The sequence below is a fragment of the Psammomys obesus genome, unplaced genomic scaffold (genome assembly GCF_907164565.1).
Source record: "Psammomys obesus unplaced genomic scaffold, mPsaObe1.curated_primary_1811, whole genome shotgun sequence".
Classification (NCBI taxonomy): Eukaryota; Metazoa; Chordata; class Mammalia; order Rodentia; family Muridae; genus Psammomys; species Psammomys obesus.
This window is the reverse complement of record NW_026591086.1, coordinates 879,247-902,868: the sequence shown is the minus strand read 5'-3', so window position 1 is coordinate 902,868 and position 23,622 is coordinate 879,247. Positions and strand designations below refer to the sequence as shown.

At 47.0% G+C, this 23,622-nt stretch overlaps 1 protein-coding gene across 1 annotated transcript; it reads left to right on the top strand.

Annotated features, from left to right (window-relative positions):
• Positions 1 to 2,098: 2,098 nt before the first annotated feature.
• CUNH13orf42 (chromosome unknown C13orf42 homolog) lies at positions 2,099 to 23,319 on the top strand. The gene is made up of 4 exons (XM_055609599.1): positions 2,099 to 2,497; positions 19,012 to 19,159; positions 22,056 to 22,287; positions 23,145 to 23,319. The coding sequence occupies exons 1-4, from the start codon at positions 2,099 to 2,101 to the stop codon at positions 23,317 to 23,319; spliced, it is 954 nt and encodes a 317-aa protein (XP_055465574.1).
• The last annotated feature ends 303 nt before the right edge of the window (positions 23,320 to 23,622 follow it).

The following is a 23,622-nucleotide window of genomic DNA, read 5'->3' as shown; positions in this document are numbered from 1 at the left end:
TCAGGGTTTGAGAGAAGCTGGAGCCAGGAGGGGCCAGACTTCAGATTGGAAGGCATTTGCAGAGTCTGCAAAAATACACTTTTGTAAAACCACGGGGTGACTTTTACAGCTGAGACCGCCAGAAAAATCTAGGTAACCCAAGGTTGAAGAATCGCTGTGGGTGCACGTCCTTCATCCTGCAGAGAAGACAGCCTCCTTTCTCTTTTCCCAGACACACTAGAGGTTAGTGAGGGACATAGCTTTGGAGGAAGGATTGGCATGGGGGTGATTAAAGCCTCCTATTGGGTTGTGATAATTGTTGATGTTTTGTCTGCTGGCGTGAAGTGCTCTGCAAGTAGACACCCATACATATTTTTATTCTCAATGTTCAACTTCTTTTTTATTCCCAAAATATTTATTGCATCTATTTCTACGTGTGTGCGTGCATGCTTGAACATGTCTGAGTCTGTGTGTCTGTCTCACTGTGGCTATTGTGTGCGCTGTGTGTGTCTGTGTGTATGCACAAGCATAATTGAATGTGACTGTGTGTGTCAATCTGCCTATCTGTGTGTGTGCATGAGCATACTTAAGCATGCTTGTGTGTGTGCCTATGGGGTGTGTGTGTATGTGTGTGCGTGTGTGTGCACGTATACCATGAAGTACATGTGAATCAGTCTCGGAGAACTCAGATCCTCAGGTTTCACTGCAAGAGCCAGCGATTCCTCCCAAGCCTGGCCCTCCAGGAGAATCCAGGAGGGGAGAGTATGGAGGAAAGTAGTTTTATGCCCATGGTGAGCAAGAGGTGAAGCTTCGGGTGACATTGCACATTTTCTTGATCCAGGCAGCACAGACATGGCCACAAGTGAGTGGCATGACCTGCAGAGGAAGGCCGAGCTTCTCATTCACGGGCCCTTCTGAGAGGAGATGACACTGACCTGCCTCCTCTGGGCTCCTCTACACTGTGAAGGCAGAGGCAGGGAACATCGAGGTGACTTTTTTGAGGCAGAACAGGGCAGAAAGGCAGCTGTTCTGCTCTTCTTTGTATCTGATAAAGCTATAAACCCAGCAAAAGGGATGTGTGTGCAGTGCAAGCAACCGTGCTTTACACATACTACCTGGCCCACAGCTTCTGTAACATGCTAACGTACACGCAGAGAAATACCTGCCCTAGAGACATTCAGGACTCAGCCAGCAGGTCCAAGCCGGGATGAAAACGGAATGCGGCAGTGAAAGTTCTGAACGGAACGGCGAAAACTGGGCAGAAAGTCTCCGGGGTGCTGAGAACTTTATGTTCTTGAAAAGTAGCTGGTTCGGTTTGGGCTGTTCGGGGTTAACAGCACACCCAGAGGAAGCAGATCTGCCCCGGTGTGTGAGGTCGCCCATCCACTCACTGACACATTTGTGCTAAAAGTCGTGATCCAGATACCTGAGTCCTCCAGCCCTCAAAGGCCAGCTATCGGGTGACCACCCAGAGGTCCTCTTACGCGGGGCCAGCCTCCTCCAGGACTCTCGGATGCCTGCTCAAAGCCCGGCTTATCAGCTTATCAGCCCTGGCCCTCCTGCCAGGGGCCCTGGTTGTGTCCACCCTTGCCTATGAGGGGGACTGGATCTCACCAAGAGCAACACCCGGGTTTTCGCTAAGGGTGTTCCAGCAGAGTAAGATTTTATTTTGGACTTAACAGAATTCAGCACCAGGGCCAGCTCAGCTTAGGCAGAACTGTAGTTAAACGGGAGGAGACCACTCCTGGAAATAGAAAACTCAGAGCAAAGACAATGACTGCGCAGGTAAAGCACCGTTCCCCGTTTCCCTCCAGCTGAACCTTTCCATGGAAAAGCATAGGACATATTTGCAGCAATTGGTTCGAAAGGCCTGCCTGGGCGCTGTCTCCCGGAGTGGGCTTTGCGTGTCACCCCGGTCGTCCCATGTAAGTGTCCCTCCCTCCACGAGAGAGGGGCAGGTCGCCCGCCTGACACAGCCCTTCCTCACTGGGATTGCGAGAGCTGGGCCTCCTGGGAGGCAGGTGGCGCAGGGCCTGCCTATGGGCGCCCCTGCCTGCAGCCGGATCAAGTGACGCCGGTGCGGGCGGCCGCCGGTTCCCACGGTGGGAAACCGAGCACCATGTTCAGAAAGATCCACTCCATCCTCCACCACGGTCCGCAGGGGAAGGCGGCGGCGGAGGACCCCTGCTACACGGGAGCCAGCCCTGCGGTCCGGCTGTTTCGCAGCACCTCCATGTACGTGGTCGGAGACCACTTTGAGAGGTGCAGCGAGCCCTTGAAGGAATACAGAAGCACGCACAGCATGGACACCGGCCTGCACTATCTGCGGCAGGAGGACCGCGCCTGGATGTTCTCGCGCACCCAGGACTGCCTGCAGTACCTTCAGGAGCTGCTGGCCCTGCGCAAGAAGTATCTCAGCAGCCTGGGCGACCTGAGGCCCCGGCGCACGCAGGTCGCCGGGTCCACTTTCTCCAAGTCCTCCAAGGGAGCCGCTCAAAAGACCCGGGGAGAAAGCAAGGTCAGTGTGGTTCTTCCTAGAGCCTTGGGGCGCTCGCTGGAAGTCCCAGGGTGTGACAGGTTCCAGGATGGGCCACAGTCCCCACACTTTCTAGGCTCCTGGGTTTGTGGGAAGCTCCTTTCCAGTGCTGAGGAGATTGGGGAACAGGCCCAGAGCAGGAAGGAAGGGTAAGGGCGTTGGCACCGCCAGGGTGTGCGCCTGTGTCCGACCATATCGCTTACTGCCTGGTTTGGTAGAGGTGGCGTCTGGGGAACAGATCTCCCTGAGGATGATCGCTCTTAGAACGGCTGCTGCCGCCACATCTGAAAGGCCTCCAGCCAGACGTAAGCCTGATATCCTTGACGGAAACCTTGTGTTCGCTTCTCTGTTGTACCGCAGGGCTTTGTAGACATTACGTTTCTTCTTCTTTCATAGCATTCGAATATGCCTCTGAAGGGCAAACCTCTGAGGTTCAGGAGCCCATCCCTACTGGCTGGGTCAGTTCCTTCTTTATTCATTTCCTTGGCGTATTTCGTTTCATTTTATTTCCGAGGCCGGGTCTCTCTGGGTGGCCCAGGATGGCCCTGAACTTGCGGTGCCTCCACCAGGGCCCCTGAGTGCTGGCCCTGCTACCATTTCCCACTGTTTTTCTTATTTATACTACCTGTGGTTTGAAGGTCATCTGTTGCCTGTTTCTAACGTTTTCCTGGTGGCCAGCCCAGGTGTTTGGAGCAGGGCCGGCTCTCCCCAGTGAGCCCTGCAAGGCTCTACAAGGTCTGTTAATGTTGAACGGCTGATGGGACTGTCATCAAATCCCTGGGGCTTGGCTTTATCCAACAGGTTTCAACTGTTTGCACTTAATACCACGTGGAAGTGGGTTAAATAATCATTTTGACCGTAGAAGTGTGTAAGTGTCGAGCCTCATACAGGGAAGGCCTCCTAGTCCGGGGTCAGGATGCGGAGGCCCATCCCAGTTGGCTGCGGGTTCTGAGCCAGTTTCTTCTACCGGAGCAGGTACTGGTGGCTTAGGAGGCAGCAAGGCCCCAGGCTTCCTTCCAGTCTGACTCTCTTGGGATCCCGGGCCTTGCTTCGCTGCTTACTGAGGATGGCTCTGCATCTTCCTGCAGATGGAGGCCTCCCCATACAACACTGCTGGCTTCCTACAGTGCGGAGGGTGGGGGTGGTCAGGCAAAGGCCAGAACCCGGCATAGCAGCTGTAACGCACATGGCTGCCTGCCATGTGTGACCTCCCCAGGTCATCTGGGGCCTCAGCTCATAAACTACTCCTCAGTTTCCCCACGTTTCAAATGAAAATTGGGAGCAGACATTGGTAAAGGAAAAATAGTTTTATTTACAGTAGGAACTGGAGGTAGAAAATTCCTAGATTCCCTCCCCTTTCCTGGAAACTGATGCCCGAAGGACATATGTATGCAGAGTTAGCTATGAGAGGTTGTCTGAATGGTGTTAAATCTCTTCCAGGGAGACAAGCTCCTCTTCCTCCTCCTCCTTCTCCTTTTCCTCCTCCTCTCCCAGGGCCAGGGTTTCAGGCTATTTGCTTTGTCCACTGGGCAATTTTCACTCTTCGGGGCATAGTTTAAGGGTTTGTAACCAAGCAGGGCAGACTATTGAAAGGATGCTGAAGGTGAACAGACCAAAGTTTGAGTTTCACTCTTCTGACTTCTCTGGGTCTGTTTTAGTGGCCAAGCTATGGATGAGACACCATGCTCTGTGAGGAGTAGTGCCATCCCACAGGTCCTGGTACCTAGTCCATCTGCCGCACCAGTATTTATTACCTCAGAAACGCCAGGGACTTCCAACGAGCAGCCACAGACCAGCTGCTGGCCCCTTTGCCTTCAGCCCTTGGAAAGTAGAAAGTTATATGCTGGGCTTGCCTGTGAGAAAACGCAGGGCTGGCAGGACGGCTACCCAGAGGGGTTGTTTCCTCCTGAAATGCCATGGTCCTGCCAAGAGTCAGGATTTAGACCCCCGCTCTTCTTTTTTCTGCTCTCCATTATAGGTGGAATTGATTGTAGTCTCTCGGAATTCACAAGTTGAAGATCTAGTCCCCAGCACCACAGAGGGTGATTTTATGTGGAAATGGTGTGACAAGAAGTTTTAAGATTAAAGCACAGGCTCCGAAAGCCCCCTCAAATTCCAGTTAAAGAGAAAAGCAGTGGCGAAAAGGCAGAGAAAGGAGAGTGAGTCAATGTGACCATGCCAGGAAGAGGATCAAATGAAAGAGTCCAGTTGTCCCCAGAGTTTTCAGTGTCAAAGCCTGGGCTCTGGAAGGCATACTGAGCAAGACTCAGCAGTCTGTCCCAGCACACCAATTAAAGAGACAAGGACTAGTGAAAAGGGGAGGAAGGGGACCGCAGTGAGGAGAGGAGGAAAAGCCATCCATCATGTCAGGACACTGACATGAGTTTAGGTGTAACACTGGACAGGAAGGATGAACAGGTGAACAGTCCTGGTCAAGGTGTGCTCCCATCATCCCTGACCCATCAGTGGCTTGCTTCTGGTTTGTCCTGAAAGTTGGCCTGGTGTGTTTCTCTGGAAGCAGGGCTTCAGCCTTTCCCTGTTCTGCAAGTTTGAGATCTCTAGGGGACTTTCAATTCTCCTTCATGTGTGTGCATGATGTGAGTGAGTGTGTATGTGCGGAGGTCAGAGGTCAACTTCAGATATTATTTCTCATGAACATCTACCTTGGATTTTGGGATAACATCTCTCTCTGGCATCTGGGGCTCATTGATTAGGCTGGGCCAGCTGGGACCCAGGGACCCAAGGCACTTGGGTTGTAAGTGCACTTTTTATGTGGGTGGAATTGAACTCAATTCCTTATGCTTGTGTGGCAAGTGCTTTATTGACTGATCTATTCTTTAGGCCTTGAGATTTTTTTTTTTAAATTCTTTGGGAACTAAGGTTTCAGCAGCCTGACAGTACAAATCTTTCTAAAATGTCTCCCCTACTCAGGACAGTTCTCTTCTTTGTTATCAGGGCTCAGTTTTGAAGGACTTGAGGTGATATGCTGGGCTTGTGAAAATCTCTGACATACTTTTGTTCATGTGAAAACAAATGTCACAGCAGTATTGGAGGGCCCGGGGTCAGAGCACATGGCCAGTGCAAGGTGACGTATAAGAGCCACATCTCTGTAACTCCTCAGTTGGGTCAATGTTGGAAGGGCTGACATGAGTGTTTCCATCTTTGTTGCTGCTTTTGAGACAGGGTCTTCCCATGAAGCTCAGGCTGATCTCAAACTCAAGATCCCCCTTCTTCAGCCTCTCAGTTAAAGGCAATCAGCCCTGCTTCCGAACAATTTTCTTTGATGATATTGATGATTAGCCGTCTGGTTTACTTCCCTTTATTACTGAGACAAGACCTGTTTCAGTTGGGCTGATATGGTCCCACATTTGGGGGACAAATAACAGATGCTGAGGAGCTAGTGCCAATAAAACCCTTACCTTTTAGGAACAAATTTTTAAGTAACTAAGAGGTATAAAAGGGATGGTTGTTAGGCCATGTCCACTTGGAGCCCGTTTTTGGCTTTCACCCTGTCTGTCCTGCGGGTGGTATCTTAGTATCTTAGAGAAAAATTTGTCCAGGGCCCTTTGTTAGAAACTGTGCTTCTGCAGGGCATTGACAAGCAACAGCCACAAAATTATGTCAGATGAATATAAACACAGCCAGCAAAAGCAAATACTTAAAGAAAAACTAGGTTGTGGCTCTGGAAAGATGGCTTAGGGCTTAAGAACACTCTCTGCTCTTCCACAGGACCCAAACAAACCTCCCAGAACCCACACTGGGTAGTTTTCAACCACCTGTAACTCCAACTCCAAGGACCCCAATGACTTCTCTGGCTTCTGTGAGCGCACATGTGACATTCACTCACACATACATGCGCACATACACATAAAATAAAAATACTACAAATAAATCTTAGAAAAGCAAGGACTTGATTTTCAGACTTTTCTTTTTAAAATTTTGTTCAGAGTTCTTGATGGCCATTGCCATTGGCTTTAAATTATTAAACATGCCCAGTGTTAGGGCTTAACTAGTTATCATTGTTTATAGGGTTAGGTAATGATGCAATTAGGAACTGCCCTGGGAAAGGTTAGTTCCACTAACAATTCTAGTTTGGAAGAGACCAGCTTGGGAAAATGTCCTCTGAGCTGGTTTGAATGAGAATGGGCCCCATGGGGTTATGTATTGCAATGCTTTGTCCCCAGCTGGTGGAACTCTTTGGGGAGGATTAGGAGATGTGACCTTTTTGGAGGAGACGTGTCACTGTTGAGGTAGGTTTGAAGTTCAAAAACCCATGCCATTCCCAGTTAACTCTCTCACTCTGCCCCCTGTTTGTGGATGAGAATGTAAGCTCTCAGCTACTGCTCCAGCACCATGCCAACCTGCCTGGTGCCATGCTCTCTCCCATGGTCATGGTCATGGTCATGGTCATGGTCTACCCTCTGCAACTGTAATCCCCCAGGAAACTCTTTCTTATGTAAGTTGCCATGATTCTGCTGTCTTATCACTGCAAAAAGAAAGTAACTAAGGCACACTCCTAAGCATTGCATCATAGAAGGCTTATGTAATTCGGGAGTGACATGCACTTGACTTGAGCTTTGTTACTCAAGACACGGAGAATTAAGTTCTAGCTCTACGTCAATGCATTAAAGTGTGCGTACTCGAATTCATGTGTGGTGTGTGCACAGGGATGTGTGAGTGCTGACTCTGCCTGTACTCGGCTAGAACAAGATAATGTATGGCCTTTTCTATTGCTCTCTACATTACTGCCTTGAGACAGGCTCTCCTGACCTGTCTTGGCTAGGCTTGCTGGCCAGTATCTCCTGGGATCTTCCTGTCTGCCCCCAATTTGGCCGTCAGGCTTGTACAGGAAGCGCTTTGTCCACTGAGCTGTCTCCCCAGCCCTGGTGTGTTGAATTTTTGATCTTAGAAAACCCTGAAGATAAGGTTATTTTGAAATATCATTTATAATTTCTACAAAAATAGTATCAACTACCATAAAGAGATACATGTGATAGCCCCATTTAACTAGGGCTATGAAGTGGTTTTTTTTTTTTTTTTAATTTTATGTGCATTGGTGTTTTGCCTGCATGTATATCTCTGTAAGGGTGTCAGGCCCCTTGGAACTGAGATTACAGACAGCTGTGAGCTGTCATGTGGGTGCTGGGAATTGAACTCCGACCTCCGGAAGAGCAGCAAGTGCTCTTAACTGCTGAGCCATTTCTCTAGCCTTGGCTATGAAGACTTTAAAATCATTTCAACCTAAACAGAAATTTAAATGAATTCTGATTCTGTTTAAAAGAAAACCTGAAAAAATTTTAAGATAAAACCATTGAATTTTTATCTTTTAATGCTGGCTCTCTCAAAATTTTACTGAAAGTATATCAGTAATCTAACAAAGAGTAATTGTTTTGGACACAAGACATTTTTTGAACTTTACTAAAAAGACCTTGTAGACAAAATTTTATATTAATTATTTTTTTTTAAGATTTATGTTTTTTTTTATGTATATGAGTGCTCTATCTGCATGTATGCTGGAAGAGGGCACCAGATCACATTATAGATGGTTGTGAACCACTATGTGGTTGCTGGGAATTGAACTTGGGACCTCTGGAAGAGCAGACAGTGCTCTAAATGGCAAAAAAATAAAAAAAAAAATTCAGTGGGCAAGAGCCTTTGCAAGTATGAGGACTTTCAGTCTCAGCATCATGGAGAAGAGCTTGTGTGTGTGTGTGTGTGTGTGAGTGTTTATGTATTAACAAGTTTACATAGCAACTGGATCTCATTAACAGTTTTATAAATAAAACTTTTAAAATAAAAAGATTTAAAACTCACTTTAAACTATTGTTAAAAAGTTATAATGAGGGGCTGGAGAAATGGCTCAGTGGTTAAGAGCACTGTGTGCTCCTCCAGAGGTCCTGAGTTCAATTCCCAGCAACCACATGGTGGCTCACAACCATCTACACCCTCTACTGCCCTCTTAGAGCACTAATATGCATAAAATAAATAAATAAAATCTTTAAAAAAGTTTTAAAAAATTATAATGAGTACATCTTACTGTATGGTCGCCATGACATTTTCTTTATTGGTGTTTTGGTTTTTTGAATCAGGATCTCAACCCTGGAACCTAGACTGACCTGGAGTTCATGACAATCCTACTTTAGCTCCACAAATGCTGCGGTTACATAAGACATTTTAAAACATCGATTTCTAGAGTTGTGACTTGTGGGTCAGCGACAGAGGGCCATTAGCTTTGAGGATCTTCTCCACTTACATGATGCTCTGAAATGGGGATTTGTCTTGATCTCTGTTTCTTGGCATTTATATTCTAAAGTCCTTAGGATTCTCCACTGTAGTGCCTTTGTGTGATAATCCTTTGGTAGCATGAGGAAGGGACTGAGTGCAGAAAAAAAGACCAAGGTAAGGTGAGAGGTTCAAACTAGTAGCTCTCTGGGCATGGGAAGAGGTTAACCTGGTTACCAGTAACCAATGATTTAATCAACCATCATCTGTGTAATAGACTCCAAAGGCTGGGTTCAGAAGTCTTCCCGCCAGAACACATGGAGTTTCTGGACTACAGGACCCCTAGGGGACATGAAAACCGCTTTTTCTACACAGCACACCATGCCCCAACCACCCATCCCTGTTTATAACATGCTTTCTTTATAACATGCTTCATAATAACAGCAGAGTCCTATGAGCCATTGTGAAAAACTAACTGACCCAAGGAGGAGGTAGTGGGAAAATTTGATTTATGTTGAAATGTCAAAAGATACAGCTCTCATCTCAAAGGAATAAATGATATGGCTTATTTTGGAGCATTTTTAAGTCCTCATGCCCCAGGAACACACATTTGGGTCTTTCAAAATATAGTGGTCGAATGTTGAAGCAGTTTCATGAAGTTATGGAGTAACAGAACAAAAAAAAAAGCCATGAATCAAGGCAATTTAAAAACCCATTGGTGGGTATACCACAGGAACAGGTAAGATGGAGGAAACCCCATCAGACAGCTATGAAAGCCTCAGAAGCTGTCTGATGACATGCTAGTTTCTGGATTGGTGGGAGCTGGTGGGTCTGCTCAGTTCGTAGATTCCAAATACCTATTCTTCACAGGGTATTAGTGCTGACACAGAGGCAGAGGCTATTCCTGGGACTAAAACTAGTCCAAGATAAGGTAACTACCCGTTGCCTCTGGGCTGGCATCATCCCAACCTCTGCAACTCACATCAGTTATAATCGACCACTTGTTGCAGACACAGCTTCTTTCTGGGAATTCTCAGCCACAGCCAGATGCACAGAAAGAATGGTGACCTGCCGCAGGTGGGCAGACATGAAACAGGGCCATCTGGGAACTGAGCTTCCTGCCTGTGGGATCCGGCATTAGCCTCAAGCAGACAGTGTCAGACTGACCTGGCCTGAGGTTTGAGGACCTGGCTGTTGCTGACTGAGGGTTTATATATATTTTTTTCTCTGATGGTGTTTAATCATAGAAGACAACAGCAACAATTAATTGTTCTGGGATTCGCTCCTCTTTTTCATCTCCTTGTATTGATTTCTTCAGCTCTGCTGTCTACTTTACTCAGTTTTTCTTCAGCCTGGGTGAGTTTACCTCTAGCTTACCTGTGGAGAATGAATATGAGGATATGTGAACTCCTGCATCCAAACCCTAGCTTACTGTACTTTCTCTGGCTTCTTTTCCTATAAATAGATCTTGTTTCATGAACTATCTTTATTTTCTTTAAATAAAATTCCATTCAATTATGAGCACCTCTCTCTTTAAAGGCTATAGTGTTAAAAGAATAGATGTATATTGGTGCTGGATGTTTGGGGGGGGTACACATCTTTAATCCCAGCACTCAGGGAGCAGAGGCAGGCAGATCTCTGTGAGTTCCAGGCCAGCCAAGAGCATATAACAAGACCTTGTCTAAAACAAAGGAAGCAAAGGAAGAAAGATTACTTTTGACGTGGTCCTGGGCCTCCTGGTTAAGGACTGCAGAAGGCAAGATGCTGCAGCGGGAGCTCTCACGGCTTATCCTGAAGTCCTTTGATTCAATCACATTTTGAAGATGCTGTCCTTCACCCTGTGTGGCTGGCCACCAGCATCTCATGGAAGAGGTGTGGATTTAGTGTAGAGCAGTATGACTCGGTGCATACAAGGCAGAACGCACGCATGGAAGTTCATCTCTAGGTCTGTCTGTGGCAACCACTGTGAAGACTTCAAAGAGGAAGGAACCCAGGAACTGACTCTGAACAGTAAGGCGAGGGTGGTGTGGGAGGGCATGGACGAGTCTGAAAGGAGCCGGAAGCTCACGGAGCTTTCCTTTGCATTGGGTACGGGTGGAGCGCCGCCCTCCACTCCCCTCTGCTCGCTGCTTACATGGGACGTTCATTGGGCAGGACTCAGGTCTCCTGCAGACAGTCACTGACAGAGCCCAGGAGAAAAGAAAACAGCCTACGTACCAATAGGGCAGGTGAAGCCAGACACCACGGTGGCTTGATAGCTAATGCAGAAAAGCATTGCAAAGTGCCTCCAGGGAGTCAGAAACTAAAGTGGGAAACATGATGGGTTTGGTTTGGAAAAAATAAGGAAAACGATTCCACATAGGAAAAGTAACTCAAGCCTCCTGCTTGATGCAGCATCAGAGCCAGGAAGCTTGGACACTGATAACCTTAGGGACCTGTGAAAGCAGGTGAGCGTCCTTTGTTCTCTGGGGAGAGATACCCTAAGAGGGTGAGTTTCATCCCCAGTGGCTGGAGAGGGGCAGATGGCAAAGGGACCCGTGAGTCTCAGGGGCAATCAGCCTGTCCCAGAAAGCAGGCTACACCACAACAGGCCTCTCTAACTAGCTAAGGTAGAGAGGAAGCAATGGGCTCTGGCTGGAGTTCTGAGCTCATGGTCATGGCTGCAGGATTCTTGAGCTCACCAAGCATGTTGGTAACACACACCCCTACCCTGTTACAGTCCCGCAGACCACCTCATTGTAAAGTAGGCTTTCCTGTAATATCAGCTGGATCCCTGGATCCTCAGCTTCTGACCCTGGGCCAGGAGGATTGCCAGGCGCGTGGGTCCGAGAGCCCACAGAAAGCAGGAAAGACGGGAATCAAGCCGCAGCTTTGACGTGTGAGAATGTCACAAATACCACTCAGAGGCATTTCAAAGCGCATCTCATGAAGGAAACACCAGGCTGGCATTTACTCACCGCTGCTTCCTTTAAACTCATCCATGGTGAGTTGGGCACTTCCGTGAAGCACTAGCTGCTGGAGTTGAAGCTTATAAAAACAGTGCAAGGATATAGCGGAAAACTATTCAGCTGTTAGGAGTGATCCAGAAGCTCCGTGTACACCAGGCAGACGGACTCTGGAAACACAGCGAAGAGGGCAGTGCCTAAGGTGTTCATCATACATGACTCACTGAGTCAACATGAGTATAAACCCTATGTTTCTTTTGAAAATCTTGTGTGTATGCTCACCTGTATCTATTCATGTGTGTGAATGGGGGTACGCATATAGGACGATCAGAGGGTAACCTTGGGCGTCTGTGTTTGACTTCCGCCGTATTTGAGACAGGGTCTCTTGTTTACCGCTGAGTCCACCAGGCTAGCCATCATGAGGATTCTCCGTCTCCATCTCACCAGAGAAGAGCTGGGATTACAGATGTGTCTAGGTTCATGTGGGTTCTTGGGATCCAAACTCAGGGCTCCAGGCTCATGCAGAAAGGCACTGAGCTATGCCCAGACCCCAGAGAGATGGCTCACAGCTTAAGAGCACTGGCTGCTCTTCCAGAGGACTCAGATTGGATTCCCAGCATCCATGAAGTAGCACACAACCATCTGTAACTACAGTTCCAGGGGTCCAATGCTTTCTTCTGGCCTCCAAGGGCACTGCACACACATGATGCATAGACATATATGCACGCAAAAACACCCATGAAATAAAAAATATATATAAATAAAATAAGGAAAAAATAAAAGTATTATTATTATTATTATTGTGTGTGTGAGCATGATGTATGTATGGGCTGTTTCACGGCATACATGTGGAGGTCAGAGGTTCTCCCCTCCTATGTTTATGTTGGTTCCAGAGATGGAATTCAGGGTTATTAGGCTTTTGCAGCAAGTGCCTTTACCTGCCGAGCCATCTTGCTGGCTCCTAAGTTCTTTTTCTTTGATAAGACACATTTTACTATGTAGCCCAGGCTAGCCTTTAACTCACCAACCTCCTGTTTCAGCATCCTGGATGTCAGGATTATAGGTTTGTGTGTGGTCTACATGTTTGCTTAGGTTTCCAGAAAGGAGTGATGGGAAGACAGACAGAGACTAATGAAAGGATCCAGGATGCTAAGAGAAGAGGCTGTCACAGGAACAGTCTCTCTTGAGCGATGGTCTAATTTGGTAGAACCATGGATGCTCTGGCAGCTTTTAAAATGTTAGGCAAAAGTGAACAACAACAACAAAAAGCAACCCTTACAACTTGAACACTAACTGTAGCACATGAATGTAACCGCATACCGAGGCAACAGCTGTCTTTCTAGTATCTAATGGAGCATATAGCAGATGCTCACAAAAGACAGGCAGACCCTAAGCCTGTAGCCCTTACAGTGCAGGCCTATGAGAGGGACCAGCCACTGAGGGAAATTCAGAAAGCCAGCCCCGAAAATTCTTCTTTACGTCATGAAATAAGACGTTCCCTGGGGAAGGGATAGGGGAGTTTATGAGGGCAACGGAGCCCAAGACTGCCAATGCTGAGGAGGACAAAGCCCCCGAGGGGGTCACATTCCCAAACACAGGGTGCTGCCTAAGATTGTCCCCCTGCCTCCCACCACTATCCAAACAAGCATCTAGTTGTGAGCAGTAGTTGAACTCTTCCAAGAGACAGCCATAGTGTGGGGAAGGATCCTCTGGCAAGTGCATCACAGTGGGGACCTAGGCCGAGGAGAAATAAACTCTTTGGAAATTAATTAGCCTCCACTTTAAACATGGTGCTTCAAGAGAATAAAAAAAAGTGATCCATGTATGGTTACCATAGCAACAAAAGATTTTCAGCAGACTGCCTACGACTGACAAAAAGCCAAACTGAAGGCCTAGCAAGGCAAAGACTGCTTTCAGATGCCAAACCCCTCAGTGCCTAGTGTAGATTTTAACAAAACGTTATAACATAGAAGGGGAATGGAAGCACTGTCAAGACACAAGGAACTTAACAGACAAGACTCAGTGCAACAAATGTTGAAACTGGCGGAAGGAAATTGTTTTAAAGGAATTATTGATGCTTAAAAGTCCAAGTGGAAAATGTGGAAAGCATGCAGTGTCTGATGGAGAATTCCAGTAAAAATACCAAAACTTTCAAAATGAATCCGATGACCAGACTTGAAAACGCACAGCTACATCATGAAGAAGGCCTTTGGTGAGGATGTTAGCTCAATCCTTTTACGTCTACTTGACACACACTAGAGTTATTTGGGAAGACAGAATGTCAACTGAGGAGAGTCACTTCATCAGATTGGCCCAAGGGCAAATCTGTGGGCATTTTGTTGATTGATGATTGAGGGCCCATCTCATTGTGGATGACATCCCTGAGCTGGTGGTCCTGGGTACTAGAAGAAGGCAGGCTGAGCAAGCCATGAGGAGGCAGGCAGTAAGCGGTACTCTTCCATGATCTCTGCTTCAGTGCCTGCCTATAGTTCCTGCCCTGGGTTCCTGTCCTGACTGCTGGAGGATAGACTGTAGATATAAGGTAATATCAACTCTTTCTTCCCCAGCTTGCTTTTGGTCATGATGTTTGATTGCAGCAATAGAAACCCTAACTAAGACGGAAATTGGTATGAGAGAGTGGGCTATGGCTGTGACAGTTCTCACCAGGTTTTGAGAAAAATTGTGGAAGGACTTTGGGACATTGGGCTAGAAGAGCTATTGAGTGTTCCAAGCTTAATGTGCTATCATGGGAACATGGGGGATAATGTTGAGAGCAATGCAGGTGATGCAGGACTGGCTTGTGAAGTTTCAGAGGGAAGTCTGACTGACTCCTTTAAAGAATCTTAGGCTGTTCAATATTTTGTATTAAAAATTTGTGGGGCTGGTCATCTGAAGCTAAAGAATCAGCTCTGATTAAGAAAAGACAAGCAGCCAGGCGCGGTGGTACACGCCTGTAATCCCAGCACTTGAAGAAGCAGAGGCAGGGAGATCTCGGTGAGTTCCAGTCCAGCCTGGTCTACAAAGCGAGTCCAGGATAGCCAAGGCTACACAGCGAAACCCTGTCTCAAGCCAAACCAAACCAAACCAAACCAAACCAAACCAAACCAAACCAACAGACCAACTGACCAACTGACCAACCAACAAAAAAAGGAGACAAGCATCACTGAGGCAAATCTTCAGGGAAATGTTTCTCCAGGCCAGCACACAGAATATGAAGGGTCACGCTGTACCTATACTGGTAGCTGATTTTGATTTAGAGAAGAATCTCTCTGGTGGTCCTGGATTTGAAGGCATGAAGGGGTCATAGAGAGCAGCTTGGCACCTGAAGTGGCCATTGGGGGAAGATGTAGCCTTTGTTGCAACCAAACCCCCAAATCTAAAGATGTCATGGAGAGAAATCAAGGCTTGGTACTATATGGCAGAGTAAAAGTTCCTGAAGAGGCCCCAGGAGAGGCTGCTGGTAAAGGTGCAGTGCAGTTACAGAGACTTAAGAATGTTGGAAATAGCACTGAGAACAACAGCAGGTGTGGAGTGCAGATGGCTGGAGCCTTTGAGACAGGCTGGGTGTGCTGTGAGTGGCAGAGCCAGAGAAGTGCAACTGTCCAAGCCCTCATTGGACACTGAGTTATTTACACCTTTGGAGTTTGGTTTTGCATTGCTTTTATTGTGAGTGTGCCCTAGTAATTCCTTCTTGAAAAAAAAAATTAACTTTTTTACAGGAAGCGTAATTATAAGACCTTGGCTATATTAGAGCAACTTTAAAATTTTACAGAGATTTTAGAATATTTCAGAGAGAGTGGATATTTTAAAAGAGACTTTGGGAATTTTAGAAGACTGAATATTTTAGAGAAACTTTGAACTTTGAAAGAGACTCTGGGTATTTTTAAAGAGGCTAATTTTTTCAAGTGTTTGAATTTGTAAGGTTTGGAGTGTGATTTTTATATTAAGACATTACTAATATTTTAATATAATTCTTATCACACTAATCTCTCAATGAGATCTTGGGGGGAAATAAGTTAGAAAATGTTATAGTTGAATAGTGATGCGTTTATGTGTCAAGTTGACAAGGATCAATTGTGCTGGCTAGTTTTTGTGTCAACTTGATATGAGCTAGATTTTATTTGGGGAAAGAATGATAACTGAGAAAAACTCTCCAAACAGATTGGCCCATGGGCAAGCCTATGGGTATTTTCATGATTGATGACTGACGTGGGAGATCATAGCTCACTGTGGGTGGTGCCATCCCTGGGCTGGTGACCCCAGGTGCTATAAGAAAGCAGGCTGTGCAGGCCATGACAGCAAGCCAGTAAGCAGCACTCCTTCCATTGCCTCTGCTTCAGTTCCTGCCCTGAGTTTCTGGCCAGATGTTGCTAGATGGTGGATTAAAATAAAATGAAATAAACCTTTTCTTCTCCAAGTTGCTTTCAGTCATGATGTTTTCTCATAGCAATTGAGACCCAGCTATGAAAACGGGTTCAGAAGCAGACATCACACAGGCAAGGAAGGAGTCAGCAAAGGTGAAGACAGAATGGGAAATGGGAAACAGAAACAGAAAGGTTAGCAAAGAGAGGCAGTGGAGCCAGAGCTGGGGAGTGTGAAAAGACAGAAGACTCTCAGATACAGTCAGAGCAGAAGCAGAGAGTTAGAGACTGTGAGGAAACAACAGCTATGAACTTTCCAAAGTTGACCGTGCACAACAAACCACAGAATTAAGAGCTTTAGAAAATTATGGATGGGAAACGTAAGTCACAACAGTAAAATCTAGGCATTTCATAACAGAACTGCTGGAAAGGTGAGGGGTAAAAGGACACACATCATACAATGGAATAAAGATTGAAAGCAGTAGATTTCCTCACCCAAGACAACACAAATCAGAAGACAATGCAGCATTGTCATTAAAATGCTGGTGTTATGCCCAGTTTGTGAGACTGCCCAAAGACCACCAGGAATTGACTCCACTGCAATCACATGAGGGTTTATTTAATACAAGCTCAAGCCCAAGGCACAAGCTCTCTGTAGAAAAAGAGAGGTATCCGGCCCTGAGGTCTGGGGGAGCAGGGTTTTTAAAGGGCAAAACCGTAAGTGGGAGATTTCTAAGCCTTGATCTATTTTAGGTGCCAAGGCCATAATGGTCCTTGCCTGTCCATCTGGAGGGTATCTGCTCCTGTTAGGGACGGGGAACAATTAGCATATCTTGTGTTTTTTTCTTAGTAGCAGGGCTCTGTGACCTTGGTCTCCAGTTAGGGACTATCTGGGTGGGTTGCTAGGCAATGATATTTCTCTAGCGCAAGCCTGTTTTATTTTTATTTATTTATTTTTTTAGCAGGGTGGGTCTGTCTCAACTTGCCCTCTTCTTTGTCTAAACTTGTACCCAGTACTACAGTCATGTTGTCCCAGGAATTAAATTTCAAATTTTGGACCTCTTACTGGGAATACAATAATTTTTTTAAAAAAATCACCAAAATACAAAACTTATCTTCCTGTATTTTCAGTTGCTGTAACAGATAATCTGTTACTGTGTACTTTATGAAGAAGACAGATTTATTTATATTTATTCCCAATTCAGGAAGCTGGGAAGTCAAGGGGCCTGCATCTGGCCAGGATCTTCTTGTGTCGTTCCATGGTACACACTGTTCTAAGTCAGGAACATGAAAGGGCTACAAAGGAAAATAAGGAATGTGCACAATCAAGGCTGTGCACACAGTGAGCCTGAAGAAGTCCTGAATCCACTCCCAGCCTGTGATACCACATCTGCAGCATCTCTGCCTTTTGTTGGTCAAACAGTGCTCAGCTTCCTCCTCTACTCCTGCTGTCATTGGAGCTGCTCTCTCTGCTCCATCATCCTCTCTTCTGGCTCTTCATCTGTCAGCTTTTGGCAGGATGAGCTCACTCCCTCTCCTTGTCAACGGGCTTCCCACTCTCCCCTCTCTGCTCTCAATTCAGCAGTTCCTTTGGAGAGGGTTGGATGAGCACCTGAGGATAATCTTCCCGTCTTAAGAGAAAATATTCAGGTGTGTGCTGTGGTCCTTCAGCAGGTCATACAAGATTTACAACCCAACGTGCACCCAGAGATGTCACCCCACATTCTTCTTCGTAACTTAATTCCGTTCATGTTTAATGCCGTGCTTACGTACCGCTTCCAAAGCCTCCCAGAGCAGGACTCCATGTTTCACCCAACAGCACACGTTGATAAACAGTGCCCTGTTTATCTGGAATTCCTCATGCCCATCTCACTTGGCGTACTCTGTGGAGCCCAGCACAGTACCCGGGCTTCCATGAGGTGGGTGCCGCTCCATGTTTGTAGGTCACCTTCTCCCTGTAAAGCAGCACGACGGCTCCTGTGAAGGCAAAAGAAGGGCAAATTATTTTCTCTGACGTGTGATGCTAAATCTATGACCAGGAAAGAAAGAAATAGATGTATCGTCTTCCCTTTCATGACCCACCTTTGAGAGGAGAAATCCTGCAGTGGCCTTGGTTCTTTCTTGCACAAGACACTTGAACAACTGCACCTTTGAATTTCATTGATTGGCATGTAATAGTTATGCGTATTTATGTGGCACACGTGATGATTTGATACATGCGTGCAGTATGTAACGTCATGATTGTGAGCATTCCCACCTTCTTCAACACCTATTCTTTCTGTTGAAAGTCTTCAAGCCCCTCTTCTAGTTCTCTATAAAACATATAATAAATTGTAACTGTAGCCACTGCTATGCTGCAGGACTCAGAACGTCTCCTCTTGACTGTTTTGGCTCCCCTTCTTTTCCCTCCCCCTCTCTCTAGGAACCACTGTTTACTCTTTATTCCCATCAGATGAAACTGTTCAGCTTCTACATGTGAATGATTACGTGAGGTGTTTGTCTTGCAGGATCTGATTTATTTCACTTAATGTATTGGCTTCCTGTTCCATCTATGTTGCAGCAAATGGCAAGATTACATTCTTCTTTGTGGCTACATAATATTTTATCCTTTAAAAAATCCATCTGTCTTGTGGGGAGAATTGTGTGTGCCTCTGTGAATGTCCAACAGAATACCACTGTTTATTTTCAGTGAATGAACTTTATGGCAGCTGAATTATATCTCAATAAAGCTATTACAAAATAAAAAATATCCATTTGTCCAGAGATAAGTACCAGAGTTAAATCCACATCTTGGCCATCAAATTTCCCTCTGATACTTCAAAAATGCAAAACCCCATATGCATTTTTAGTTATAAGAATATTGTTTCGTTTCCAATGTTTCTGGCTTTCGTACACGAGGGTTTCCATGTACACCAGGAAGCTCCCAGACAACTCTCTCTCACCACCCCACCTCTGTTCTCTGTAACAGAAAGCAACCTCGAAGAAATACTCACAGTTCAGCACCGATGTAGCTGAGGCCATTGCCTTCTTTGACTCCATCATTGCAGAGCTAGAGACAGAAAAACGGCCGAGGGCTGCTGACACTGACCTGCCTAATGAAGATGTGGACTTCGATGGTGAGTGCTGGGAAAGACACGCTAAGGTGGTGAGGGGAAGTGCTGCTGGGAGTGGGCTCCTGGGATGGCACCAGGGGCCACACCTTCCTACCTGAAAGGAACTTTCTTTACTGGCGTGTCAGGCTTGATCCCTCTGCCTTGTCTCATTCACTCTTGATGTCAATGCCCCAGCCTGCACCTGTGGTTCTTTTACTAATGGCTATCATGGTGGGACTTCCCTAAGACTCTAAGGATACGGAGGAAGGGGAGGGTAAGATTTCACTGAAGGGACTCTCTCCAGTCTGGGCATTGCCCCTCCCCCATTCCCTCTGCCTTGCTAAAAACCATTAGATTACATTCCTAAAGCTGACCCCCAAGGTCTATTTCCTTATTTGGCCATTTCCTCTACCTGAAGCTGACTACCAGGATCAGCTAACCAAAGTATTGAAGTCCAGCAATCCAAAGCCCCCTTTGACTCACTTAATTAACATGCTCAATTAAATTTAAGCTCCTCATCCTAACACGGAGTTTCCCCTTACCTTTATAAACTGCCATTTGTCTAGGTGCCATGTCTGCATGTGACATGTTCTATCTATGTGACATGTTCTGTCATGTCTGTCAGAGACAGTCCTTTGTCCCACTCCTGGATAAGTGTCCATGCCCCATCTCCCTTGTTCACTTCCTCTTCTCCCTCATCCTCTATTTCTTCTCTTTGTCTCATATTCCCTGCCCTCTGTCTCTCTGGGGAAAATCAGTCTCCTTTGTGCTGAGAACTTGATCTTGGGGGTCCTGAGCCAATACCATTTTTTACATTCACTTTTAACCAAACTGTGACTGCGGTGTCACTGCAAATAGCAGAAGTCCCAACTCTTACGGCTGGAGTCAACTTTTACATTCCAGAATTGCTAGATATTAATCTTTGACCCCCCCCCAAAAAAAAAAAAACCAAACAACTGCTGGACTTACAAATGGTTTTATTCAGAGTCGCTAGCTCTTGGACAAGATAATGGCGATTGATATCGATATTAGGTAATTCTTGAGTATTACATACACTCACAGGTCAGGCTTATGGTTTACCGTTTCTCTGTTGTGGCAGGCACTGCACTTCCACAGCAGCTTCTGTGGCTGCAAAGGTGACACCTACTGTGGGTCACTCTACCCTGCATGCAGCTTTGTACACTCTCTGTTCCCATGCTGCTCCTGTCCCAATGATAGTGGCCCTGCAGCCCCCTGAAACGGAAAGACACAAGGACATCTTCATGACTGTAGTGAAAATGATGGCTGTCCTGAGCAGGCTGTGTGTGGCGGGGTGGGACTGTAAATCAGCTGGAAGATGCTTGTCTAGTGTCCACTAAGTCCTGAGTTCTAGTCCCTACACTGTATGAACCGGGCATGATGCTGATGCATAGGAGTTCCAGCACTCCGGAGGAAGAAGGGGGATGCTCTGAAGTCTAAGGGTATTCTTGGCTGCAAAGAGAGTTCAAGGTCAGCCTGGGCTACATGAGGCTTTTTTAAAAAAACAAAACAAAAAAAACCCCACGATCACAAGAAAGGTGTTGTTCCAGGCATGGGGGTGCACATCTTTAATCCCAGCCCTTGTTCGGCAGAAGGATCTGTGTGGGCTTACATAGTGAGTTCCAGACCAACCAAGACTCCATCATGGGACCCTGTCTCAAAAGGGAAAAAGAAAAAAATGAAGGCTAGTGTCGTGTGACAGACTTTTCCTGAGGAGACACAACATAAATATGTCTACTGACCCTCTAGTCTAGGTGCTAGACAGGTAACCCATGGCAGACCAAAGTAACTATTGTACTAATGTCCAAACTGGTGAACTAATGAGTTTTTAGTGAGGCTATGAACTGAAGTACCGGTCAGGGGAGACTTACAAAGAGCAGGGCTATGCAAAAGCCTTGCCAGAAAACCCACCCCAGCACAGTGCGGACCGCTGACCCCTGACCCCTGCTGGCCGCTCTGCAGTTTGCCTGCTCAGTCTCCATCCAGCAAACGGTTTACTCCTTTCTAGAGAGTTGGGTGGGGGCCTCCAGCATCTTGCAAGCTTTTGTTCTGGCACATGTGACCTTTGGCAGACCCCGTTGTTCACCACTGTCACTGGCGAACAACAGCCAAGCGAGAGGGCTCAGTGGCAAAGATGCTTGAGCCTGAAAAACAATTAAGTCTCCAGAGAGAACTAACTCCTGAAGTTGGCCCCTGGCACATCCCCTTTCCCACCAACAGCACCAATAATCTATGCCTGTTGTAAGTCAACCGAACCAAACAGCACACAGAGCGTTTAGAAAATGAAGGCTCTGGGAGCCACAGCTCCACAGTTACAAGGCCACATTGCTCTCACTGAGGACCAGAGTTCAGTTCCCAGCACCACCGGGCTCCTGTAACTCTAGCATTGGGGGATTCAACACTGTCTTCTGGCCTCTGAGGGCACCCACACTCACACACGCATAATTAAAACAAAGAACCAATTTAGAAAAGAAACTAAAAACTAAAAAACAAATAAGTCACTATCACTCATTAACGCTTGGCCATATGACTTTTCCCAAAGGGTTTTCAACACCCTCAAACCTTATTTTCTGTTTTACTTCTAAGAAAAAAAAAAATAGATCCTCTCTGAACAACTCGCAATACATTGTCGTATCTTTCCTAGTCAATGAGTACAAATCTGGGCCATCCCAGCTTCACACTTGCTAAGTCAGACTCCACCCCCACACACACAACCCCAGCCCCACCTCCACACAACCCCAACCCGTCCTCCCCCCTTCCCAGTGGCCACTGCAAATCCTGCAGCAAACCCATCATCTCTCCTTCCCTGTGGATTCCCCGCTGCTGCCCGTCCATGCTCCCCTTTACCCTCTGCTCCCCTGACAGTGGCCACCTGCCCAGGTCACTCGCTTCTCTCTTCCAGTGGCTACCAGCTCACGGGAGCACAGCTTGCATTCCAACTGGATTCTGCGGGCACCACGCAGACATTCTGAGGCCATTGCTCATGCCACTGCAGACAGCCGTTTTCGGAAAAGCGCGGAGCACAGGGTCGCTGGCACCCAGAGGAGGCTGGAGAGACACCCCATTTACCTGCCCAAGGCTGTGGAAGGGGCCTTCAACACCCTGAAATTTAAGCCCAAAGCCCACAAAAAAGAGTAAGTGCTTGGACATAGCAGAACCAAGACAATCTCATGTGCTCCCGACTCTTCTTACCATGTGTTGGGCCCTTATCCCAAGGACTAAATTTGTTGATTTTATGGGGGTGGAGGAGAGGGAGCTTGAGATGTTTTTTTCACAGGCTGTACTCCAGTGGCCTGGCCCCTCGCCTTTCTTTGTTCAGACCTTCCTTGCTTCCATCCTGTCTTCCTGCTTCCTCTCTGGCTTGCTGCTTATACATGCTGTATGTCTCTAATGTCAGCTGAGTTGTCCAGAGTAGAGCAGTAAGCAGGAGGCAGTGTTACCTTGTTGAGATTGTTGCCTTGGAAGGCATTGGCCAACCTCTGCTCTGTAGGGCAGGCTTTCCTATCGGCCTATCCCCTGTGGAGACATACTGACACTGGCTCCTGTGGCCTCTCTCCTCACAGATCCTTGTCTTCCAAGCCTGAGTCCCACATGTCCCGTGCTTTGTGCAGGGCAACCACGTAGGCCATGCCACAGGACACAAGGGCCTATTCAAACTTTGTGGCTGTCCCTTTACCTCTTCATAAGCCACTCAACTCTGGTGGATCCAGGGTTTCCTCAATAGCATTTTACTTCTACAGTAATAAGAAATGTGCTTGACATAAAGCCATGGCCCAGCACTCACCCTGGACCTTCCCCTTCAAGGCCAGGTCAATGCCCACCTGAAGTCTAGCCACACTCCATTCTGTATCACTACAAGGTTCTCCCTGAGGCCCAGAACTTGGGAGGTCAACATGACACTGTCTGCAGGATCGGTGGTAATTTGGGTGTCCCTCCCCTCTGTGCAGTGGCTGGCTTGCACCTGACCTTCTCCTTCTCCCTTCCCGTGCAGCCTGGGGAACTCCAGACAGATCCTCTGCAGCGTCTCCAAAGAAGACATGGAGTGGGACAAGGAGTTCTTCACACAGGAGTCCCCGGTGTCTCTGGAGGAGGATTATCGTGGGACAGAGAATCCCAAAGGGCAATGGCTGATTCGAGAAAGACTCTGGGAGCGGACGGTGCCCTGACTCGACTTACCTGTGCCCGGGTCTATGACAGGAGGTCTGCTTTCAAGGGCAGTACGAAAGTGTTCTGTAGAGTTCAAGATGAAATTATAAAGCTGTAACACAACCAAACTCGTAGTGCCAAAATGACCGTGAGCTTCCCAGGGGACATGACCTGGGGGAGTCAGAGCCTGGGCTTCCCACAGGAGTGAACGGGGGAAAGGAAAGCAGAACCTAGATGCTGGTGTCCCAGAACAGAGGCATAGAGGACTTGGGTGAATGTCCCTGACACCTTTCTTGGCCCTGCCACACGTAGGAGACGGTGCA